General features: G+C 36.6%; 1 protein-coding gene across 1 annotated transcript in view; it reads left to right on the top strand.

Annotated features, from left to right (window-relative positions):
• Positions 1-20,654, top strand: part of LOC111142178 (mitochondrial ribosomal protein L42) — a 33,436-nt gene extending 12,782 nt beyond the window's left edge. The window contains exons 5-6 of the mRNA XM_022495185.1: positions 5,622-5,785; positions 20,486-20,654. Of these exons, the coding sequence (XP_022350893.1) occupies positions 5,622-5,785; positions 20,486-20,531 (210 nt within the window). The 3' untranslated portion in view covers positions 20,532-20,654. The remainder of the gene's footprint in view (positions 1-5,621; positions 5,786-20,485) is intronic.
• The last annotated feature ends 529 nt before the right edge of the window (positions 20,655-21,183 follow it).

Genomic DNA, 21,183 nt, shown 5'->3' with positions numbered 1-21,183 from the left:
GCATGGAATTTTTTTGTTGCTCAAGTAATAAATTGTAGATTAGGCTGCACAATAAGAAACATTCTTGCAAACACATTATTGTTAGAATTTAGAATACAGTGTGTTCTTTTTGAATCTAGACTTACAAATCTCATGCAGATAGTACATGATAATAAATAAATACCCTTCAACATGACTTGAAGTTTAGTCTTAATTTTTTTCTTTTCTTAAGGAGGTAGGGCTGCTGCAACTCCAGTGTGCCCTTTGATTCTTTAGGCCCTAGAAAGCATACCGCATACAAAGATCCTGGTCATATGTAGAAATAACTACTGAGACTGGCTTTAAGAAAGTTAGGATGAGGGGCGCCTGGGTGGCTCAGTGGGTTAAGCCTCTGCCTTCGGCTCAGGTCATGGTCTCAGGGTCCTGGGATCGAGCCCCACATCAGGTTCTCTGCTCAGCGGGGAGCCTGCTTTCCCCTCTCTCTGTCTCTCTGCCTACTTGTGATCTCTCTTAAAAAAAAAAAAAAAAAAAAAGAAAGTTAGGATGATTTGCATCTTTGGTTTTCTGCTAATTTAAAACATGTTGATTGTTTACTACAGATCCAGGTAGAAAGATCGTACTTCTTTTGCTGAGTATATATTTTATTAAAAGTACTAATATTCTAAAAGTGTTTTTCTAGAACTTAGGATTTCTTGTTTAGGAAAATAAAGATAATATACCAGGGGCAAAAATAGTGAGTTGGAAAGTTTAAAATGCAAGTACTAGGGGCACCTGGGTGGCTCAGTGGGTTAAAGCCTCTGCCTTTAGCTCAGGTCATGATCCCAGGGTCCTGGGATCGAGCCCCGCATCCGGCTCTCTGCTCAGCAGGGAGCCTCCTTTCCTTCCTCTCTCTCTGCCTGCCTCTCTGCCTACTTGTGATCTCTGTCTGTCAAATAAATAAAAATCTTTTTTTTTTTAAGATTTTATTTATTTATTTGACAGACAAGAGATCACAAGTAGGCAGAGAGGCAGGCAGAGAGAGAGGAGGAAGCAGGCTCCCTGCTGAGCAGAGTGCCCAATGTGGGGCTCGATCCCAGGACCCTGAGATCATGACCTAAGTTGAAGGCAGAGGCTTTAACGCACTGAGCCACCCAGGCGCCCCAAATAAATAAAAATCTTAAAAAAAAAATAATACTATTAAAATGCAAGTACTAAGCAATTCTTTTTAGTGGCTGATTTGGTGGAAAATTTCAAAAGCCAAATTTTGGGAAAATTCTTAAGAGAAAAAAGGAAAATTCAGGATGACAGTTCTGAATGTTTCTTAAAGTTGACAGTTTTATTTTAGTTTTTCCTTTTTACTGAAATAGTCATGTATCCTTCCTTTGAAGTTTGATCAAGGAGCTCAAATACCACCTAAAAATCAATTCTGAATCAGCCAGAGGCTCTTGGTATAGACTTTGAAGAATCCATTAATTCCAGTGTCTTTTATCTATGTGCCTGGAAAAGAAGTATTTTTAATCATACAAAGCAGAGAGAATTTGTGATATATGAGAATTGAGCCTGCTTGGGAATAGGAATAGAGACAGTGGAACATTCATGAATACTTGAAAACAATTTAACTTTTGATAATACTGAAAACTTTGATCTTTAGCAACAAGTACAGTCACCTAAAATAGAGAAAACTATTATAGGCTCTAAACTTGTGTTTGCTAGACCTCTGAGGGTCTCATAGTAACTTGCAAAGACACTTAACTTATATTTCACTTTACATACAAATGATAATCTTTTAAAATTACTGTAAATGCCTAAGGAGAACTTTTTTTTTTAAAGTAAATTTATATCACTTCTCTCCTGTTTGAGGCCTTAAAGAAATCTTAGTAGCTACCTACCATTATTGAACTCTTTTTTTTAAACATTTTTTTTTTTAATTTATTTATTTGACAGAGAGAGAGATCACAAGTAGACAGAGAGGCAGGCAGAGAGAGAGGAGGGAAGCAGGCTCCCTGCTGAGCAGAGTGCCCGATGTGGGGCTTGATCCCAGGACCCTGAGATCATGACCTGAGTTGAAGGCAGAGGCTTTAACCTGCTGAGCCACCCAGGTGCCCCCCATTATTGAACTCTTAATTAAGAGTACAAGGGACAGCTAAGCATACCATATATTATTATTTCATGTGATCCTCACCAAGCCCTTTTGGGTAGGTATTATTTCTCTGATTTTACAGAAAGGGAAATTAAGAGCTTAAATAACTTGTCATGGTCACAGAGCTGGTAAGTGGTAGAATTAGAGACCAAAGCTCAAGGTCTTAACCTGTTTATTATATTACCTCCTCATTCCCTCCCACACTAAGTGGTTCCTTATTTCTGCTTACTCCAAATTGTTACTTACAAGTCTAACTTTGAAGACCTTTCATAATCTGGTTTCTCAAGATCCATTTTTATTTTTTTAAAGATTTTATTTATTTGAGGGGCACCTGGGTGGCTCAGTGGGTTAAGCCTCTGCCTTCAGCTCAGGTCATGATCTCAGGATCCTGGGATTGAGCCCCACATCAGGCTCTCTGCTTGGCAGGGAGCCTGCTTCCCCTTCTCTCTCTGCCTGCTTCTCTGCCTATTTGTGATCTCTGTCAAATAAATAAATAAAATCTTTAAAAAAAAAGATTTTATTTATTTGAGAGAGAACCAGAGAGAGAGAGAGAGAGCGCACAGAAGCAGGGGGAGGAGCAGAGGGAGAGACAGAAGCAGACTGTCTGCTGAGCAGGGAGCCTGATGCAGGACTCCGTCCCAGGACCCTGGGATCATGCATGACCTGAGCCAAAGGCAGATGCTTAACTGACTGAGCCACCCAATTACCCTCAAGATCTTTTTTTTTTTAAGGCTTTATTTATTTATTTGACAGAGAGAGAGAGATCACAAGTAGGCAGAGAGACAGGCAGAGAGAGGGGAAAGCAGGCTCCCCACTGAGCAGAGAACCTGACCTGGGGCTTGATCCCAGGACCCTGAGATCATGACCTGAGCCAGAGGCAGAGGCTCTGAGCCACCCAGGCACCCCTCAAGATCTATTTTTAAGGTTTATCTCTTTATTATGTGTTCTTTCCTACTTTCCTTGTAATATTTGTTATCCCTTGTAGAACATATTCTGTACTCTGTAACAAGGCTCTGACTTGGCTCCTATTCTACTTCTCACCAATATCTTTTTGTTACTTTGCATTTCTGTAGTACTGAGCCAGTTGTGCCCCCTTCATGTGCTTAGATACTGCTTTTTAAAAAAAAATATTTTATTTATTTATTTGAGAGGTAGAGAGAAACAATGAAAGAGAGCATGAGAGTAGAGAGGTCAGCCGGAGAAGCAGACTTCCTGCTGAGCAGGGAGCCCGATGGACCCTGGGATCATGACCTGAGCCGAAGGCAGTCGCTTAACCAACTGAGCCACCCAGGCCCCCCGCTTAGATACTGCTTTTTAAAGAAGTCTTATTTTTTCATGTCCATATGCCTAACAAATATAAATACATGCTATGACATTTAATAGGGATGGGAGGTTATAGTAGTTGTCATTAATAGTGTATGAATGTAAAGACATTTATGTTTGAATTATTTTCTTTCTGGTTATAAATTCGTATTTTCATGTATTGTAATACATATATATGGTATTTATAAAGCAAGACAATGTTACCACCTTGTGTTACATACATTCTCATTTAATATTTAAAATATACATGACTTGACTTTCCAAAACCGTGATTCTTAAAGGCTTTAATGAGCTAGGATTACTGATGGGATTATGTTATAATCACTCAAATGTATTGGGAGGGAAATGAGATTTTTAATAGTTGATGTCTTTAGGTGAAAAAGTACTCACATTACCATAAAGTACCATTTGATGACATTTCAGTCACCTAAAATGAAAACACTGAAACTTTTTTGTTTCCTTTGGATAAAAGAAATACCGTTTTCATTGTATCTCACTTTAATGATAAGTAAGGTTAGAAGTTGTAAACTTTTTCCCCCCTAAGATTTTATTTATTTATTCATGAGAGACAGAGAGAGAGAGAGAGAGAGAGAGAGAGAGTAGGGCAGAGGCAGTGGGAGAAGCAGCTGATGCGAGACTCAATCCCAGGACCCCAGGATTACGACTTGAGCCAAAGGCAGATGGTTAACTGACTGAGCCACCCAGGCACCTGAGACAATAAACTTCCAAGTTAAAAAATAATGGGCAAAATTTACAGTTTTGGGAAATAAAAATTAAAGTTTAAGTGCTTTTTTTTTAATTGGGGGGACAATAACATTGAGAAATTTATTATTGGAGAAAAACCCCAAAACTTGGTATGAGAAGAAAAATATTTGACTCTTTTTTTTTTTTAGAGGGAGAGGAAAGAGATGGGGGAGGGGCAGAGGAAGAAGGAGAGAGGATTTTTTTTTTAAACGTAAGATTTTTTTTTTTTTAAGATTTTATTTATTTATTTGACAGACAGAGATCACAAGTAGACAGAGAGGCAGGCAGAGAGAGAGAGGGGAGAAGCAGGCTCCCTGCTGAGCAGAGAGCCTGACGCGGGGCTCGATCTGAGGACCCTGGGATCATGACCTGAGCCAAAGGCAGAGGCTTTAACCCACTGAGCCACCCAGGTGCCCCGAGAGGATCTTTTTTTAAATTTATTTTTATTTAAATTTAATTAACATGTAATGTATTATTGGTTTCAGAGGTAGAGGTCAGTGTTTCATCAATCTTATATAATACCCAGTGCTCGTTACATCATGTGCCCTCCTTAATGCCCACCACCCACTTAACCTATCACCTAACCCTCTCCCCTCCAGAACCCCTCAGTTTGTTTCCTATGATTAAGAGTCTCTTATGGTTTGTAAACAAGACAAATTTTGTTTTTTTCCTGTCTTCCCCTATGATCCTCTGTTTTGTTTTTTAAATTCACATATGAATGAGATCATATGATAATTGTCTTTCTCTAATTGACTTATTTCACTTAATACCCTCTAGTTCATCCATGTTGTTGCAAATGGCAAGATTTCATTTTTTGATAGCCGAGTAATGTTCCATTATACACACAGACACACAGACACACACATACATATATGTCATCTTCTTTATCCATTCAACTGTTGATGGACATCTAGGTTCTTTCCATAGTTTGGCTGTTGTGGACATTGCTGCTATAAACATTGGGGTGCAGGTGCCCCTTCGGATCACTACATTTGTTTCTTTAAGGTAAATACCCAGTAGTGAAATTGCTGGGTTGTAGGGTAGCTCTATTTTCAACTTTTTGAGGCGCCACCATACTGTTTTCCAGAGTGGCTGCACCAGCTTGCCTTCCCATCAATAGTGTAAGACGGTAGGGGTGGGGAGAGAGAATATTAAGCAGGCTCCACACCCAGTGTGGAGCCTGACATTCAAGGCAAGGCTCGATCTCACAGTCCTGAGATCATGACCTGAGCCAAGATCAAGAATTGGATGCTTAACCAACTGAGCCACCCAGGTGCCCCTGTTTTTGATTCTTTAATGAATAACACAACTAAGTAAAATTCTGTTCTGAAAACATACTAACCTACCTTGAGGTACCATAATGAATTCTGGAGTGTGGTAATTGTATTGTAAACTCAATCAAATGCTGGTTAACATACCTACATTTTGATCCTGTTGATTACTGATTATTTTGTAGCCTATCCCTCGGCCAGATCCTCTGCATAATAATGAAGAAACACATGACCAAGTGCTGAAAACCAGATTAGAAGGAAAAAATGAGCACTTGGAGCAAGGACCCATAATAGAACAACTTAGCAAAATGTTCTTTACTACTAAGCACCGTTGGTATCCTCGTGGACAGTAAGTTCTTTTCTTTAACCCCCACTTGACAATTAAAAGAATACATGACTTTTCCTGCATTAACAAACTTCTGAGGTTGTATTCTGCATTGGGAAATTAACACCCAGTATGATCACCTACTAAATTATATTTTTAGATGTACATAAAGGATAGCTAAAACGAAATAGTACTTATTTTTTCTTTTATTTTAGTGGGGGAATTTAACCAAAGCTTTCAGTGAATTTTGCAAGAATTCTTGAAAATTTTTCTGTTCTGTGATAAAGTCATTTACTGTTCTTATTCATCTTCCTGCCAAATAATTGATCTTGTTCTCAACCTACCTATCCATTTATTTAACAGATTTCAAGTTATTGTTAAAAAAAAAATGTGGTACAGCAAATGATTGGGCAGCATATATGGCTCTCAGTTCCTTTAGAAACTAGTTGCCCCGTTTGCTAATACTCAAATTATATTGCATGGATTCTTATCACCTGACTCTGGCTTTAATTATTTTTCTTCTTTTGATTCTTCTTTCTTTTATATGTGTCTTATTCCCTACCAAAACTGAGAGCTGACTATTTTTAATCATTTATGTTTGAGCAAACTTTGTTCTTATTCACTTAGTCAGCCAGTAACTAAGCACTAGGCTGGCACATTTCATGGCCGGACATGCTTATGGAATTAATGAATATACATTCACCCACCTGCTCTGCCAAGTGCTGGAAGATCAAAAATACAGTCCTTGTTTATAAGTTGTTTATAGTCAAGGAGAGAAAATAATACAGTAAATAAACAAAGTCAAGCAGTTGAGCCTTGAAGAATGGTTAGGAGCTAGCTATGGGGAAAAGGCTCCGCAGGCTGATGGAACAGAATGTCGTAGAGTATACTGGGGAAATTGCAAGTAGTTCAGCTTGGATGGGACCCAGAATATGAGGAGGGAGTGTAAGTCTTATGAAGGAGTTTGTGTTGTGCTGAAGTCAGATTTTATTTTCATTACCAAATTTTATTTTTTATTTTTATTTTTATTTTTATTTTTTTTTAAGATTTTATTTATTTATCTGACAGACAGAGATCACAAGTAAGCAGAGAGGCAGGCAGAGAGAGAGGAGGAAGCGGGCTCCCTGCTGAGCAGAGAACCTGATGCGAGGCTCGATCCCAGGACCCTGGGATCATGACCTGAGCCGAAGACAGAGGGTTAACTCACTGAGCCACCCAGGTGCCCCTCATTACCAAATTTTAAAAAGAAAAGTTAATGCATTAGAAAATCATGAAGTGGGTTCCATACTTGGGATACATGGAAGGTGTATATGGAAAGTTCGGAGTCAGGGGGAACTGTTTGGAAACTACAATAGTCTAGGTGAAATTTATTGAAGATCTCAATGAAAAGGCCAGAAATGGGAATTGAAATGGGGAAAATAAAAGAAAGGACTGTGATAACAGGAGGGAATAAAAGGAGAAAGGAGGGGGAAAAAGAGAATTTTAATCAACAGTGGTAGGTTACCGGCTAAGTGTGGGAAGAGACAGGCAGCCTCCCAAGTTTCTGAAGATGTGTTTGGGTGGATGGTGGTGTTGTTGGTATATGTGGGGAAACAGGTTTGACAGGAAGATGAACTCATTGTTGGTCGTGTTGAGTCTGAAGGGTCAACGGATCCTTCTGCTGGGGAGCAATTCTGAAAGCAAATGGATGTATGGATCTGGAGCTTGTTTTACTTACTTAGTTTCTCTTCAGAAGGTACTTCCTCTTTTATCCTTAGGTAAAATAGAGATTCCTTAGGGCTCTAGTCTCATACTCTGTGTCTTGCTGAAATTCATTCTAAGAGCTTTAATTACATTTACTATATAGATGCTATGCTCCCTTATACTTTTTTTTTTTTTTTAAATTTCCTTGGTCTACTTGTCTACTTTTTTTTTAAGATTTTTAAAAATTTAGGGGCGCCTGGGTGGCTCAGTGGGTTAAGCCGCTGCCTTCGGCTCAGGTCATGATCTCAGAGTCCTGGGATCGAGCCCCGCATCGGGCTCTCTGCTCTCTAGGGGAGCCTGCTTCCTCCTCTCTCTCTGCCTGCCTCTCTGCCTACTTGTGATCTCTCTGTCAAATAAATAAATAAAATCTTTAAAAAAAAAAAAAAAAAAAAAAAGATTTTTAAAAATTTATTTGAGAGAGAGTGCACGAGCAGCGGGGAGCAGCAGAGGGAGAGAGAGAAGCAGGCTCCCCGCTGAGTAGGGAGCCCGATGCAGGGCTCAGTCCCAGGACCCCGGGACCATGACCCACGCAGAAGGCAGGCACCCAACCGACTGAGCCACCCAGGTGACCATTTATTTTCTTGGTCTTATTCCCAGTATCATTGTTCATAGAAATTTCAAAATAGGTATCTGTCCAAAGTTTTAAATTCATTATAACAAAAACATAGCTCTTCTTTTTCTGTCTTAAAAAAAGTTCCTCCCTTAATAATCTTTCTGTAATAAGAGTGATATTTCTGTATTAATTTCCCAGGGAAAAAAATCTGCAATTCCTTGGCCACCATGGTGTCTTTCAATTCCTGCTTCTGTTTTATATCCCCTTTGGTTTTTCTTTCATATTTAGTATCCACTTTGTTTATACATGCTCTCCGGGTTTAGAGTATGTAGAAACAAATTAGTAAACCATTTCTTAGCCCCATATCTATGTCATTACTGTATTCTGTGATTTCTTTCCATGATTCATAACATTACTTGTGTTTATATTTTATTTTGTCTCATTATCTAGATATTTTAGTTCAAGCCCGATCTTGAAATTCTTCTGTGACTTTCAGTACCTGTTTTCTTCTTGTGTGTTCCATATTGCTACACTTGTCTTCCATCTTTTGTGTATAACCAAATCACTGTAGTTAATAAAATCCTGTAAAGGGGACTCTAAGGGAACAAAATTGAAGGCAGGAAGACTATTGGGGAGTCTTAAAATCATGCGTGTTAGCCTCAGACTTTTATGTGTAGTATCCCACCTATGTTTCAATATTTATTTATTTATTTATATTTTTATTTATTTATTTGACAGACAGAGATCACAAGTAGGCAGAGAGGCAGGCAGAGAGAGAGAGAGAGAGGAGGAAGCAGGCTCCCTGCTGAGCAGAGAGCCCGATGCAGGGCTTGATCCCAGGACCCTGGGATCATGACCCGAGCTGAAGGCAGAGGCTTTAACCCACTGAGCCACCCAGGCGCCCTGATGTTTAAATATTTACTTGTTTAATCTTGTTATTGCTTATTAGCTTTTGACTGCTAATTAATTTAATCTCTTGGTATGTCTTGTCCCGTCAGGATTACCAGGCACTTGCAATTTTAAGCAGACTTTAATTAGATGCAGTTGATTATCCCAGTATCTCTCCTAATAAAGTTTAGCAGAAATACTCCAGATACTAGCTTGTGTATATAAAGAAAATTTTTACTAATAGACATTGTCCTTGTGAGGCATCATCTTTCAGAATTTTGAATAAGCTAAGGTATGATCACTAATCATTCAACAAGTTTTTGTTTGGTATCTAAATATTTATTTTGGACTAATGTAAGCCGTTTTCAAGTATTGATTTCTAGATGTCATTGAGGTCTTCTTAAACGTCAGGTAGTGCATAGAGGGATGTTTTATTAAATATTTCACAGTTTTTAGATCCTGGCAATCAAAAGACTGGAACTCATTATGAATTTAATAATTGCAGGTATATAGTATCTTTTTAAATAAGTTTTTATTAACAGATACAAAATGCTTGTATCAAGTATTTTTAAACAATGCAGTGAAGTGTAAAGTAGAAATTTTCTTTATACTTACTCATTCCTTATGCCCCATAAACACTGTTAAACTCTTCCTATATGAATAGACCTATCTCATATTATAGTCAGTCTTGTGCTTTTTAAACTACAGTAAAGCCAAGCTCTTTCCTGAGCGTACAACTTTGTTTTAAAGGGGACTGGGCTTACTCAAATCATCTCCTCTGCTAGTTACTAGCTATTTATTTAATCTTGTTATTATTAAAGAAAATAGAAATGATAATGCCTAATTTGCCTGGCATAAAAAAGTAATTAATTAATTCTAGTGTTACATTAGTTTCAGGTGTACAATATAGTGAATCACCAATTCTATATATTACTCAGCGCTCACGATAATAAGTGTACTCTTAATCCTCTTTATCTATTTCATCTGTCCCCCCACCCACCTCCCCTCTGGTAACCCTCAATTTGTTCTCTACAGTTAAGTATCTGTTTTTTGGTTTGTCTCTTTTTATCTTTGTTCATTTGTTTTGTTTCTTGATTTCCACGTGAGTGGAATCATATGGTATTTGTCTTTCTCTGACTGATCTATTTCACTTAGCAATGTATATTGTCTAGATCCATCCATGTTGTTGCAAATGGCAACATTTCATCCTTTTTTATGGTTGAGTAATATTCCATCGGAAAAATGTGTGTGTGTGTGTGTGTGTGTGTATAGAGAGAGATTTATATCTCTTTATATATGCCACATCTTCTTTATTCATCTATAAATGGACACTTGGATTGCTTCCATGTCTTGGCTATTGTAAATAATGTTGCAGTAAACATAGAGGTGTGCATATCTTTTAAAATTAGTGTTTTCATATTCTTTTGGTAAATACTACATGATGATTTTGATATAAAATATAATAATGTAAGGGGCGCCTGTGTGGCTCAGTTGGTTAAGCATCTGCCTTCATCTCAGGTCATGATCCCATGGTCCTGGAATCGAGTCCCATGTAGGGACTCTCTGCTTTGTCTGGAGCCTGCTTCTCCCTCTGCCTGCTGCTACCCTTGCTTGTGCTCTCTCTCTGTCAACAAGTAAATGAAATCTTTTAAAAATATATATATAATCGTGGGAGTTAAGCGCCTAGCATATAGTATATGCTCAGTGATGATACCGTAATGATAATTATTAATATTGTCTCCTACTCATAGTTTTCATCTTACTCCTTTTGAAGTATCTTTTCTTAGATAGATGGTTTTGAGGTATAATTTACATACAGAAAAATTCACCAGTTTTAAGTACACATTGTGATGAGTTTTGACAAATGTGTATGCAATTGTATGATTACTCCTATAGTCAGAATAAAGACTGTTTCATCACTCTAAAAAGTTCTTTCTTTGGCAGTGAGTTTTTCCCCTTTAACCCTCACCCTTGGCAGTCACTGCTCTCCTTCCTGTCTCTTTAGAATTTCATGAATTTCTAGATTTTTGTGTTTTTCCCTTTCTAGGATTTCATGTAAATAGAATTATACAATCTGGAGTAAAAAAAGTAAAAAAACTTTTGACTATTTTTAAAAAGCAGATTTGTTGTCTTATTATGGTGTAAAACTTGTGGATCAAAGTCCTTTGTGAGATAAATATCTTGCAAATATTTTCTTTCTGTGGCTTGCTTTTTCATTTAATAGTGTATTTTAAGATAAAAATTATTATTTTCATAAAGTCCAACTTACAAATTTTTCCTTTTAGTTCAGGCTTTTTACATTCTACTTTAAAAATCTTTGCCTTATGGGGCGCCTGAGTGGCTCAGTGGGTTAAAGCTTCTGCCTTCAGCTCAGGTCATGATCCCGGGGTCCTGGGATTGAGCCCCCAATCGGGCTCTCTGCTCAGCGAAGAGCCTGCTTCCCCTGCCCCCGCCCCTGTCTGCCTCTCTGCCTACTTGTGATCTCTGTCAAATAAATAAATAAAATCCTTAAAAAAAAATCTTTGCCTAAGCAAAGGTCACTAAGACTTTCTGCTATGTTTTTTTTCTAGAAGTTTTTATAATTTAAGCTCTAACATTTAGGTCTCTGATCCATTCATGGTTAATTTTTATATCTGGTGTGGGGCTCAAGTTGAGGTTCATTTTTTTTTGGAGATAGATATATATATATATAGAGAGAGAGAGATATATACATATACATATCTCTCTCTCTCTATATATATATATATCTCCAGTTGTCCTCCAGTTGTTCCAACACTATTAGTTGAATATATTCTCTTTTGCCGCTGAGTTGTCCTACTAACTTTGTTGAAACTCAGTTAACCATATATGTGGGTCCTAGACTTTTCATTTTGTTCCACTGTCTGTCTTTGCCATACCATTCTGTTTTGGCTAAATAATTTTAACTAAGTCTTGAAATCAGGCAGAGTCCTCTAATTTTGTTCTTTTTTTCAAAGTTGTCTCAGCAATCTTAGGTCTTTCGCATTTCCATATAAATTTTAGAATCATCTTATCAGTTTCTACAAAAAACCTGCTGGAATTTGAAGGAGATTGAATTCAGTCTCTAGAACAATTTCAGAATTGCTGTCTTAATGGTATTGAATCTTTCTGACCATTAAAATGGTATATTTCTCCATTTATTTAAATCTTTAAAAAATTTTCACTTAACAATGTTTTATATAAATTGTGTGTATGAGTATGCTATATTTTTTGTTAAATTTACTTCAAATATTTCATAATTTTTATGCTATTATAAATAGTATTGGGTTTTTAATTTCAGTTTCCAAAAATTTGTTGTTTATAATAATTTTATTTGTTGTAGAAATATGATTGTTTATTGATGTTGTCACATGTGATCTTGAGAGTAGTTCTAGTAGTTTTTAAAATACATTCCTTAGAGGGGCGCCTGGGTGGCTCAGTAGGTTAAAGCCTCTGCCTTCAGCTCGGGTCATGATCGCAGGGTCCTGGGATCAAGCCCTGCATTGGGCTCTTTGCTCAGCGGGGAGCCCGCTTCCCCCTCTCTCTCTGCGTGCCTCTCTGCCTACTTGTGCTCTCTGTCTGTCATATAAATAAATAAAATAAATAAAAATAAAATACATTCCTTAGGAAAAAACAGATAAATAAATAAATAAATAAATAAATAAAATACATGCCTTAGGATTTTCTGTGTTGATGATCATGGTATCATTGAATAAAGGCAGTTTTACTTCTTTTATAATCTGTATGCTTTTTATTTCTTTTTCTTTTTTTTTTTTTTTTTTAGATTTTATTTATTTGTCAGAGAGGGAGAGAGAGCGAGCGAGCACAGGCAGACAGAATGGCAGGCAGAGGCAGAGGGAGAAGCAGGCTCCCCGCCGAGCAAGGAGCCCGATGTGGGACTCGATCCCAGGACGCTAGGATCATGACCTGAGCCGAAGGCAGCTGCTTAACCAACTGAGCCACCCAGGCGTCCCTTTATTTCTTTTTCTTGCCTTATTTCACAGCTTAGAGTCTCAAGTACAGTGTTGCATAGAAGTGATAAGAATGGACACCATTGCTTTTTTTCCAGTTTTAGTGAGGGAAAGCATTGAGTCTTTAAACGTTAAGTGTGATGTTTCAATATGGTTCTTTTTATAGCTGCCCTTTATCAGGTTGAGAAAATCCCTTCTATTCCTGGTGTGGAGAGTTTTTATCATGAATGGATGTTGAATTTTGTTAGATGCCTTTTTCTGTATTTGTTGAAATGATCATAACATTTTTCTCTTTTAGTCATGTGGTGAATTATATTGAACGACTTCAAATTGTTGTATTAACCTTTCGTTTGTGGACTAAACTTCACATGGTGATGAGACATATATATACATATATATATATATATATATATATATATGTATGTTTCTTTTTTATGTATTGTTTGGATTCTATTTGCTAAAATTTTGTTGTAGAATTTTTACATTTTTATTAGGGATATTGGTCTATAGATTTATAATATCTTTGTCTGGTTTTGGTTTCAGAGTAATGCTTGCAACATAGAGTAGGTTTGGTACTATTTCTCAGTGTTTGGGAAGAGTATGTGTAGAATGGGTACTATTTCTTAATGTTGGAATTTATCTGGAATTTTCTTTGTGGAAAGAGTTTTAACTGCAAATTCAACTTCTGTACTCAGTAGATAGGACTATTTAGTTTATCTTTTCTTGAGGGAGCTTTGGTGGTTTGTATCAGATCGTTTCAGGATTTGCCCATTTTATCTAGATTGTTGAATTTATTTGTACATAGTTTATAATATTCCTTTATGTCCTTTTAGTATTTTCATAATCTGCAGTGATGTCATCTCTCTCATTCCTGGTGTTGTTACTTTGTTATTTTGTTATTGTTACTTTGTTGATTTTTTTGAGAACCAGCTTTCACTTTAATTGATTCTCTCATCAGTCTCTTCCTCCTCTCCCTTCCTTCCTTTTTTTTTTTTTTTTTTTTTTTTTTTTTTTTTCTTCTTTCCTTTCTTTTTTTTTTTTTTTTTTTTTTTTTTCTTAAGTAGGCTCTACACTAGGGCTTGAACTCAGGACCCTGACACCAAGACCTTAGCTGAGATCAAGAGTTGGATCAGGGGCACCTGGGTGGCTCAGTCTATTAAACATCTTCCTTTGGCTCAGGTCATGATCCCAGAGTCCTGGGATTGAGCCTACTTCTCCCTCTTCCTGCCACTCTGCCTACTTGTGATCCTTCTCTCCCTGTCTCTCAAATAAATAAATAAAATCTTTAAAAAAAATAAAATAAAAGAGTTGGATGCATAACTGACTGAGCCACCCAGGCGCCCCAGTTTTCTATTTTTGCTCCTCGTCATTTCCTTCCTTCTGCTTACTCTGGGTTTAATTTGTTCCTTTTCTAGTTTCTTAAGGCTTATTGTTTAGAAACCTGTCTTCTTTTTTAATTTAAGTTTTTAATGCTGTAAATTTCCCATTGAGCACTGCTTTAGTGCATTCCACAAATTTTGATGTTTTCATTTTAATTAAGTTCAAAATGGTTTTTAATTTCTTTTATGATTTCTTCTTTGACCCATGGATTATTTAGCAGTGAGTCAATTTCTAAATATTTTGGAAATTTTCAGATACCTTTCTGTTACTGATTTCTGGTTTAATTCTGTTGTGATCACAGAGTATACTTTGTATGATTTCAGTCTTTGAGATTGTTTTATGGCCCAGATTATGGTCTGTCTTGGTGAATGTTTCACATACATTTAAAACTAGGTGTATATTATGCCATTATTGCTGGTAGTGTTCTAAAAATATCAGTTAGGTCTACTTGGCTGATAGTGTTGTTCAAGTTTCAAGTTCACTAATTATTATTAGAGGAACATTGAAATCTGCATCTGTACTTAATGGATTTTTCTGTTTCTCCTCCTAATTCTGTGTTCATATATTTTGAAGTTCTGTTATTAGTTGTATATATGTTTACTCTTATATTTTCTTGATGAATTGACATGTTTATTTTTATAAAGTCTTCTTTTTAATTGCTGCTAATATTTCTTATTCTGAAATATAATTTGTCTAGTATTAATAGCCTATCCAGCCTTCTTTTGACTAGTGTTTACATGATCTGTTTCTGTTCTTTTACTTTTAACCTATCTGTGTCTTTATATTTTAGATGGGTTTCTTAGAAATGGAATATAATTGGATTTTGCTTTTGTCCAATTTGACTTTTCATTTCAGTATCAAGCCATCTTAAATGCTGTTTCCTTTGATTTTCAGTACTTTCATTTTTCTACCATTTGCTCTTAGCTCACTTTATTCATAAAATTTAATTTGGTTATAGTTATTTTGAATAGCTGTTATCCCCGTTAGCCCAAGTATATATAACTATAGGTGACTAGATAATGTTAATGTTATATTTATATTTGTGGGTAATTTTTTATTTATATTTCTTGCTCTAAATTATTCTCTCTTCATCAGGAATGCATCTTTTGTTTTGTGCTTTTCCACATGATCTCTAATACAGTAGTCTTAATACAGTATGTGGGATCTCAGTTACTGTCTGGTAAAATATTACCTTACCTAATTATCTTCACAGCTTCTTGAAGATATTCTGTTTTTCTTCGAAATGGTACTTTATTTATGGTAGTTTTGGGGATGGTCCACTGATAAATTTCTCAGTGATTCTTAGAAGTTTTATTCCCAGAGTTTAGCTATCAAATTATGTGGGTTTATTCAGTTACCATTTATTTAGAGTTTCAGGTAGAGTAAGATGTTCCTTATTATCAAATTCTTTTTTTTTTTTTAAGATTTTATTTATTTATTTGACAGAGAGAGATCACTAGTAGGCAGAGAGGCAGGCAGAGAGAAGGGAGCAGCAGGCTCCCCGCTGAGCAGAAAGCCTGATGTGGGGCTCGATCCCAGGACCCTGAGATCATGACCTGAGCTGAAGGCAGAGGCTTAACACACTGAGCCACCCAGGCGCCCCTTATTATCAAATTCTTAATCAAGGTCAGCAAAGTGAGTTATGATCCCAAGGTGTTGCCTCACTTCATTCAGTTCTGAATCTACCTGCATTTAATTATTGACCTGACCCAGAGTGGGTGGGCTGGAAGGGTAGGTAAGTATGACTGTACAAAACTGATTCTGAAATAGCCCAGTGGCCAATAAACATTGGTGATTAGATCATCTCAAGCCTGGAAGTCTAAAGTTAATATTGTTACTACGAAATTGGTGAATTGCCTTTTGCCTTTTCCTAATCCTGATGATCTTACTTACTTTAGAATGGCAATTCAAAGAGTCTTAGATTTTCGGCTTTATGGTGAGAGTAGGTGCTAGGGCTGTTTTGAATTTTTAATGTTGGGAAGTGGGTGCTGAGGAAACCTAGGACATTGAGTTTGGGGTTAAATTGAACTTTTAGTTCCTTACCCTCTGCCTTTGCCTGAATGACTATTTTTACATTCATTTGTGCAGAGTTTGATTTCAAAAGATAACATATGTAACCATGTGGTTCCTGCTACTTCCTGTTTAATGATATAACGGGTATGAAAACAAATTAAACTAGCTTAGCCATTACATTACAGTTACCTGAAGTCATGGAACTTGGAACATATTCTTTGAAAGGTGCGTCAAGTGTGATGGTGCATTCCTTCCATTGTAATTCTTTCCAGAACACATCATTTTAACAGTGTTACAGTCCCTAATGGTTGTATGTGGGTTTTCTGTTATTTTTTCTCCTTAATTCAACCTTAATAGCTCATTGAAACTCTTTTTACATATCCAAATACTATCTTGGTTTCTCCTACTGATTTCTTTTCATCTTTTTTACCTCTTAAGTTCTGGAGTCCTCAAGGATCAGTCTTCGATTCTCCTCCCTTTCCTGTCCCATTTTCAAAGACGGTGATCTCATCTGGTCTCGTAGCTTTAAATACCTTCTGCATTCTAATGGCTCCCAATTCTGTCTCTGGTCAAGACCTGTCCCCTGACCTCCAGAACTGTATCCATCCAGCTGCCTACTTGACATGTCTAATAGGCATCCCTAACTTAATATTGTCTCCTAATGGAGCTTCTGATGGTCTCCCACAAACCAGCTTCTCCTTCAGCCTTCCCTATCTCAGTTAATGCTTGCTCCATTCTTCTGGTGGCTTAGGCCAGAAACCTTGGTGCCATTCTTTACTCTTCTCTTTGTCTCACACCCAGCATCTGGTCTGTCAGCAAATCCTATTAGCTCTGTCTCCCCAAATGTATCCACATTTGACAATTTATCACCATTCCTTTTGCCACCATCCTGGTCCATGTCACCATCTTTTGCCTGGTTTATTGAATTACTCAATTGCCTAGTCTCCCTCCTTCTACTTTTACTTCTCTACAGTCTGTTCTTAGCACATTGCCAGAGTAACATTGTTTATACTTCCCTTAGTTCTTATAATTTTTCTATTGAAAACTTCCAATAGTTTCGCATGTTACTCAGAAAAAAGCTAAAGGCCTTAACTGTTAACCTATAAGAACCTGTATGATCTGATCCTCCATTACCTCTCCACTCTCATTTCCTATTTGTTTACTCTGTTCCAGCAACATGGCCTCTTGACCGTTCCTTGAACATGCCTTTCCTTCAAAGCCCCTACACATGCTGTTCTCGCTACGTAGATTCTCTTCCTGCTAGTATCAGCAAACCTAGCTTTCTCACTTCCTTTGGGTTTTTACTCCCTGAAACCTTCCTTGTCCAACTTAACTTGTTTTCCTGTCTCCTGCAGTGGAATGTAAGCTTCATGAGGGTAGAGATTTTGTCTTGTTTTGTGTACTACAGAATTCTTAGCCTCTAGAAGTAGTCGCTGGCATGTAGTAGATGCTCACACATCTAAAAATTAATAAGTGAATGGGTAAATGCCTCTGATTCTCATAATACCTCTTAAAAGAGAAGATAGTAAGCTAACATAGCTCTACTAGGTATAAAGTTACGTTGAGGGAAAGAAGGATGGAAGGATTAAAAGAAGGCTGGATGGAAAGTAAGAAGGATTTGGAAAATAATTTTAAATTTCTTGAAATGTAGAGCAATCCTATAAATGTATGAATAGCAATACTCCTTTATTTAAATAACTTTTATTAGTTTTCCATGGAGGCCACAAAAATTAGTTACTCCCATCGGTAGGAAACAGATTTGAGTATCAGACTGCAGTGTGAACCAGGAGATAAAGTTCTCTGGATTAAGAACTGTGGACAGGGGCGCCTGGGTGGCTCAGTGGGTTAAGCTGCTGCCTTCGGCTCAGGTCATGATCCCAGGTCCTGGGTTCGAACCCCACATCGGGCTTTCTGCTCAGCAGGGAGCCTGCTTCCTCCTCTCTCTCTGCCTGCTTCTCTGCCTACTTGTGATTTCTCTCTGTCAAATAAATAAATAAAATCTTAAAAAAAAAAAAGAACTGTGGACAGTTATTTCAGATGTCACTGAGTCATTGTGTAATTTAAGAAGGGTAACAGTGTGTCTTGGTATTCCATGAGTAGTCTTGGTTTAACTCTCTTGTTAATTATTAGTAGGATGGGTTTTTAATTCTCTCAAGGGTTTGAGTCTTGATGATAAGTTATAAGGGTACCCTAAAATTAAGGTGCTTGCCCCTGGCTAGTGATTATAGCAGATATTGAAAGTCATGTATCATAAGAAAATGTGACTTCCCGGGGCACCTGGGTGGCTCAGTTGGTTAAGCGTCTGCCTTAGCTCGGATCATGATCTCAGGGTCCCAAGATCAAGCCCCATGTCTGGCTCCCTGCTCCACGGGAAGTGTGCTTCTCTCTCTCCCTCTGCCCCTCCCCTCCGCTCATGTGCATATGCTCTCTCTCTCCCGCCCCCCATCAATAAATAAAATCTTTTAAAAAAAGAAAGTGTGACTTCCCAACCCCCTATTCTGGTGACTAGCTGCTTTGAGAGAACACCTTTCAGGGCTGCACTAGTAAAACCTTGATTATCTGGCACATAACTGGAGCCCTTAAGAAAATGATACTTTTCTATAATTTTTCTATGCCAGTATAAGTACCTGTAGGAAAGTTTATGTAAATTATATTATGCTATATGTTTTATTCTACAACTTAATGTTCTGTGTTTTATATAGATGTACTTCATTTTTTCAACTTAATTTCTTTTTTTGCAATTTAAAAAAATCAGTATCAAAAAACAATGTATAGGAGAGTTGCCAGTATGAAACCATAAAATAAGCAAAAAAGAATGCTTTACTATCTTAATCACAAGTAAAGAGCACAAGCTATGTGTCTTACCATTTATGGTGTAGAAATCCTTACATTGGATTTCCACATTACCTGAAAATTAAATAAAACTTAGACCAACTTGCCAAAATGCAGTCTTAAGGGAATTTTTGAAGAGAACTCATTACCATAAACACATGTACTCTGCGTAGAAATTCTCTTAAATCAATAAATAAAAATAAGGAAAGCAAAGGAACAAAAAGAAAAATTATTCTGATGAAATCACTCCAAGTCAATCACTGCTAACAATGCATTTTATTTCTCTTTTTATATCTTTCCTAAGTTTTGTTAGTTTGTATATTTTTATATGGCTTTAATCATACTGTATATATAAATTTACATCCTGCATCTCCCCCTCCCTGATTAATCTTGAATATTTTAGTATTAAGATATTAATATTTTAACTATTTTTCTATATGCTTTAGACTAGATTTCCAGAAGAGGAGTTACTAGATCAAAAGCTATGACTATTTAAAAATATTTTTTGGTATATATTGCCACACTGCTTTTCATAAGTGTTGTACCAGTTAATACTTTAACCATTTGGGTCTGACGTTGTTTATTTCATCACACCTGTGCTTGGGTTAGGCATTATGATTTTTAAAATATTTGTGATTGCAAAAACAAAAGTTCCTCACTGTTCAATTTGTACTTATTACGTTTTTTGTGACGTACATTTTCTAGAAACAGTATTAATTGTATCCTATTATATATTAAAACATGATTTTAAGAGACTTCCATTTAGGGGAGAACATCCTCTTATAAATAAAACTTTAATAGAGCATGTTCAAAAGACAATTATTGATTTTTGTGTGTGTGTCTTTTTAAAGTTTTATTTTTTATTTATTTGAGAGAGGGCACAAGCAAGCACAAGCCAGGAGGAGGGGAAGATGAAAAGGGTGAAGCAGGCTGCCTGCTGAGCAGGGAGCCCAATGCGGGGCTCCATCCCAGGACCCTGGGATCATGACCTGAGCTGGATGCAGCTGCTTAACTGGCTGAGCCACCAAGTCACCCCAAGATAATTGTTAATTTTTAATTAAGAATTAATTATCCAGGTTACCATATTGAAATTAACTTCAAGAGTGGCAAAAAAAACCTTTCCAAAATGCTTATTTAGTAGAAAAAATTTTCACAGTGGGGAAGTGGCTTCTTGTTAAGAAAAATTTAAATATTTATCTTGGATATATCTAACATCTATCTATATTAGGTTTCATTGAGATCATTGAGTACTAATGAACAACAAACTAATCATAGAAATTTGGTGTTTCTTTCAGGAACAGTTAACATTTACTAAAATAATACCTTAAATATTTTCTTCTTTTCAAGGTATCATAGACGTCGTAGGAAACTGGATCCTCCAAAAGACAGATGATACTGAGGTTTTCAGGAATCGAAAAGATGTTATCTTGTGTCTCATTCGCCTTTTGAGAAAATGCATTGAGTATATTCACTAACATGTTATATAGCAAAATAATAATAAAATGTGTTCATATATTAGAATGTATGTTTCTTTATATATATTAGGGAATTATGGATTTGACATTCTTACTTACAGAAACCTACTTCATCTTACTTTAGACATTAAGGTCTGCCATTTATTTTTATGTGTCAACTGTGATTAAGTATTTTTACATCATCAGCCAAATATTGTTAGTAGTGTAAATATGATTAATAGAAATGTGCATGGTTCTCCTTCTCAAGGAGATTTTTAAATTGCCTTTGGAAAGAAACTCATGAGGTCTACCCAGAAAATAAATGTTACAATTCTTCCTTGTGGCTTCTAGGAAATAATTAAATTGCAGTTGATCCTGACCAACACGAGTTTGAACTATGCACGTCCATTTATACACAGATTTTTTTTTTTTTTTGGATAAATATAGTCCAGTACTGCAACTGTATTTTCTCTTGATATTCTTAGTAACATTTTCTTCTCCCTAGCTTTATTGTAAGAATATAAAATACACATAACATGTAAAATTATATGTTTATTGACTATTTATGTTATCAGTAAGGCGACAAGTCAA

The sequence above is a fragment of the Enhydra lutris genome, unplaced genomic scaffold (assembly GCF_002288905.1).
Source record: "Enhydra lutris kenyoni isolate GAN:26980312 unplaced genomic scaffold, ASM228890v2 scaffoldscaffold7, whole genome shotgun sequence".
NCBI lineage: Eukaryota > Metazoa > Chordata > Mammalia > Carnivora > Mustelidae > Enhydra > Enhydra lutris.
The sequence above is the reverse complement of the archived record's forward strand: the minus strand, read 5'-3'. Positions and strand labels throughout refer to the sequence as shown.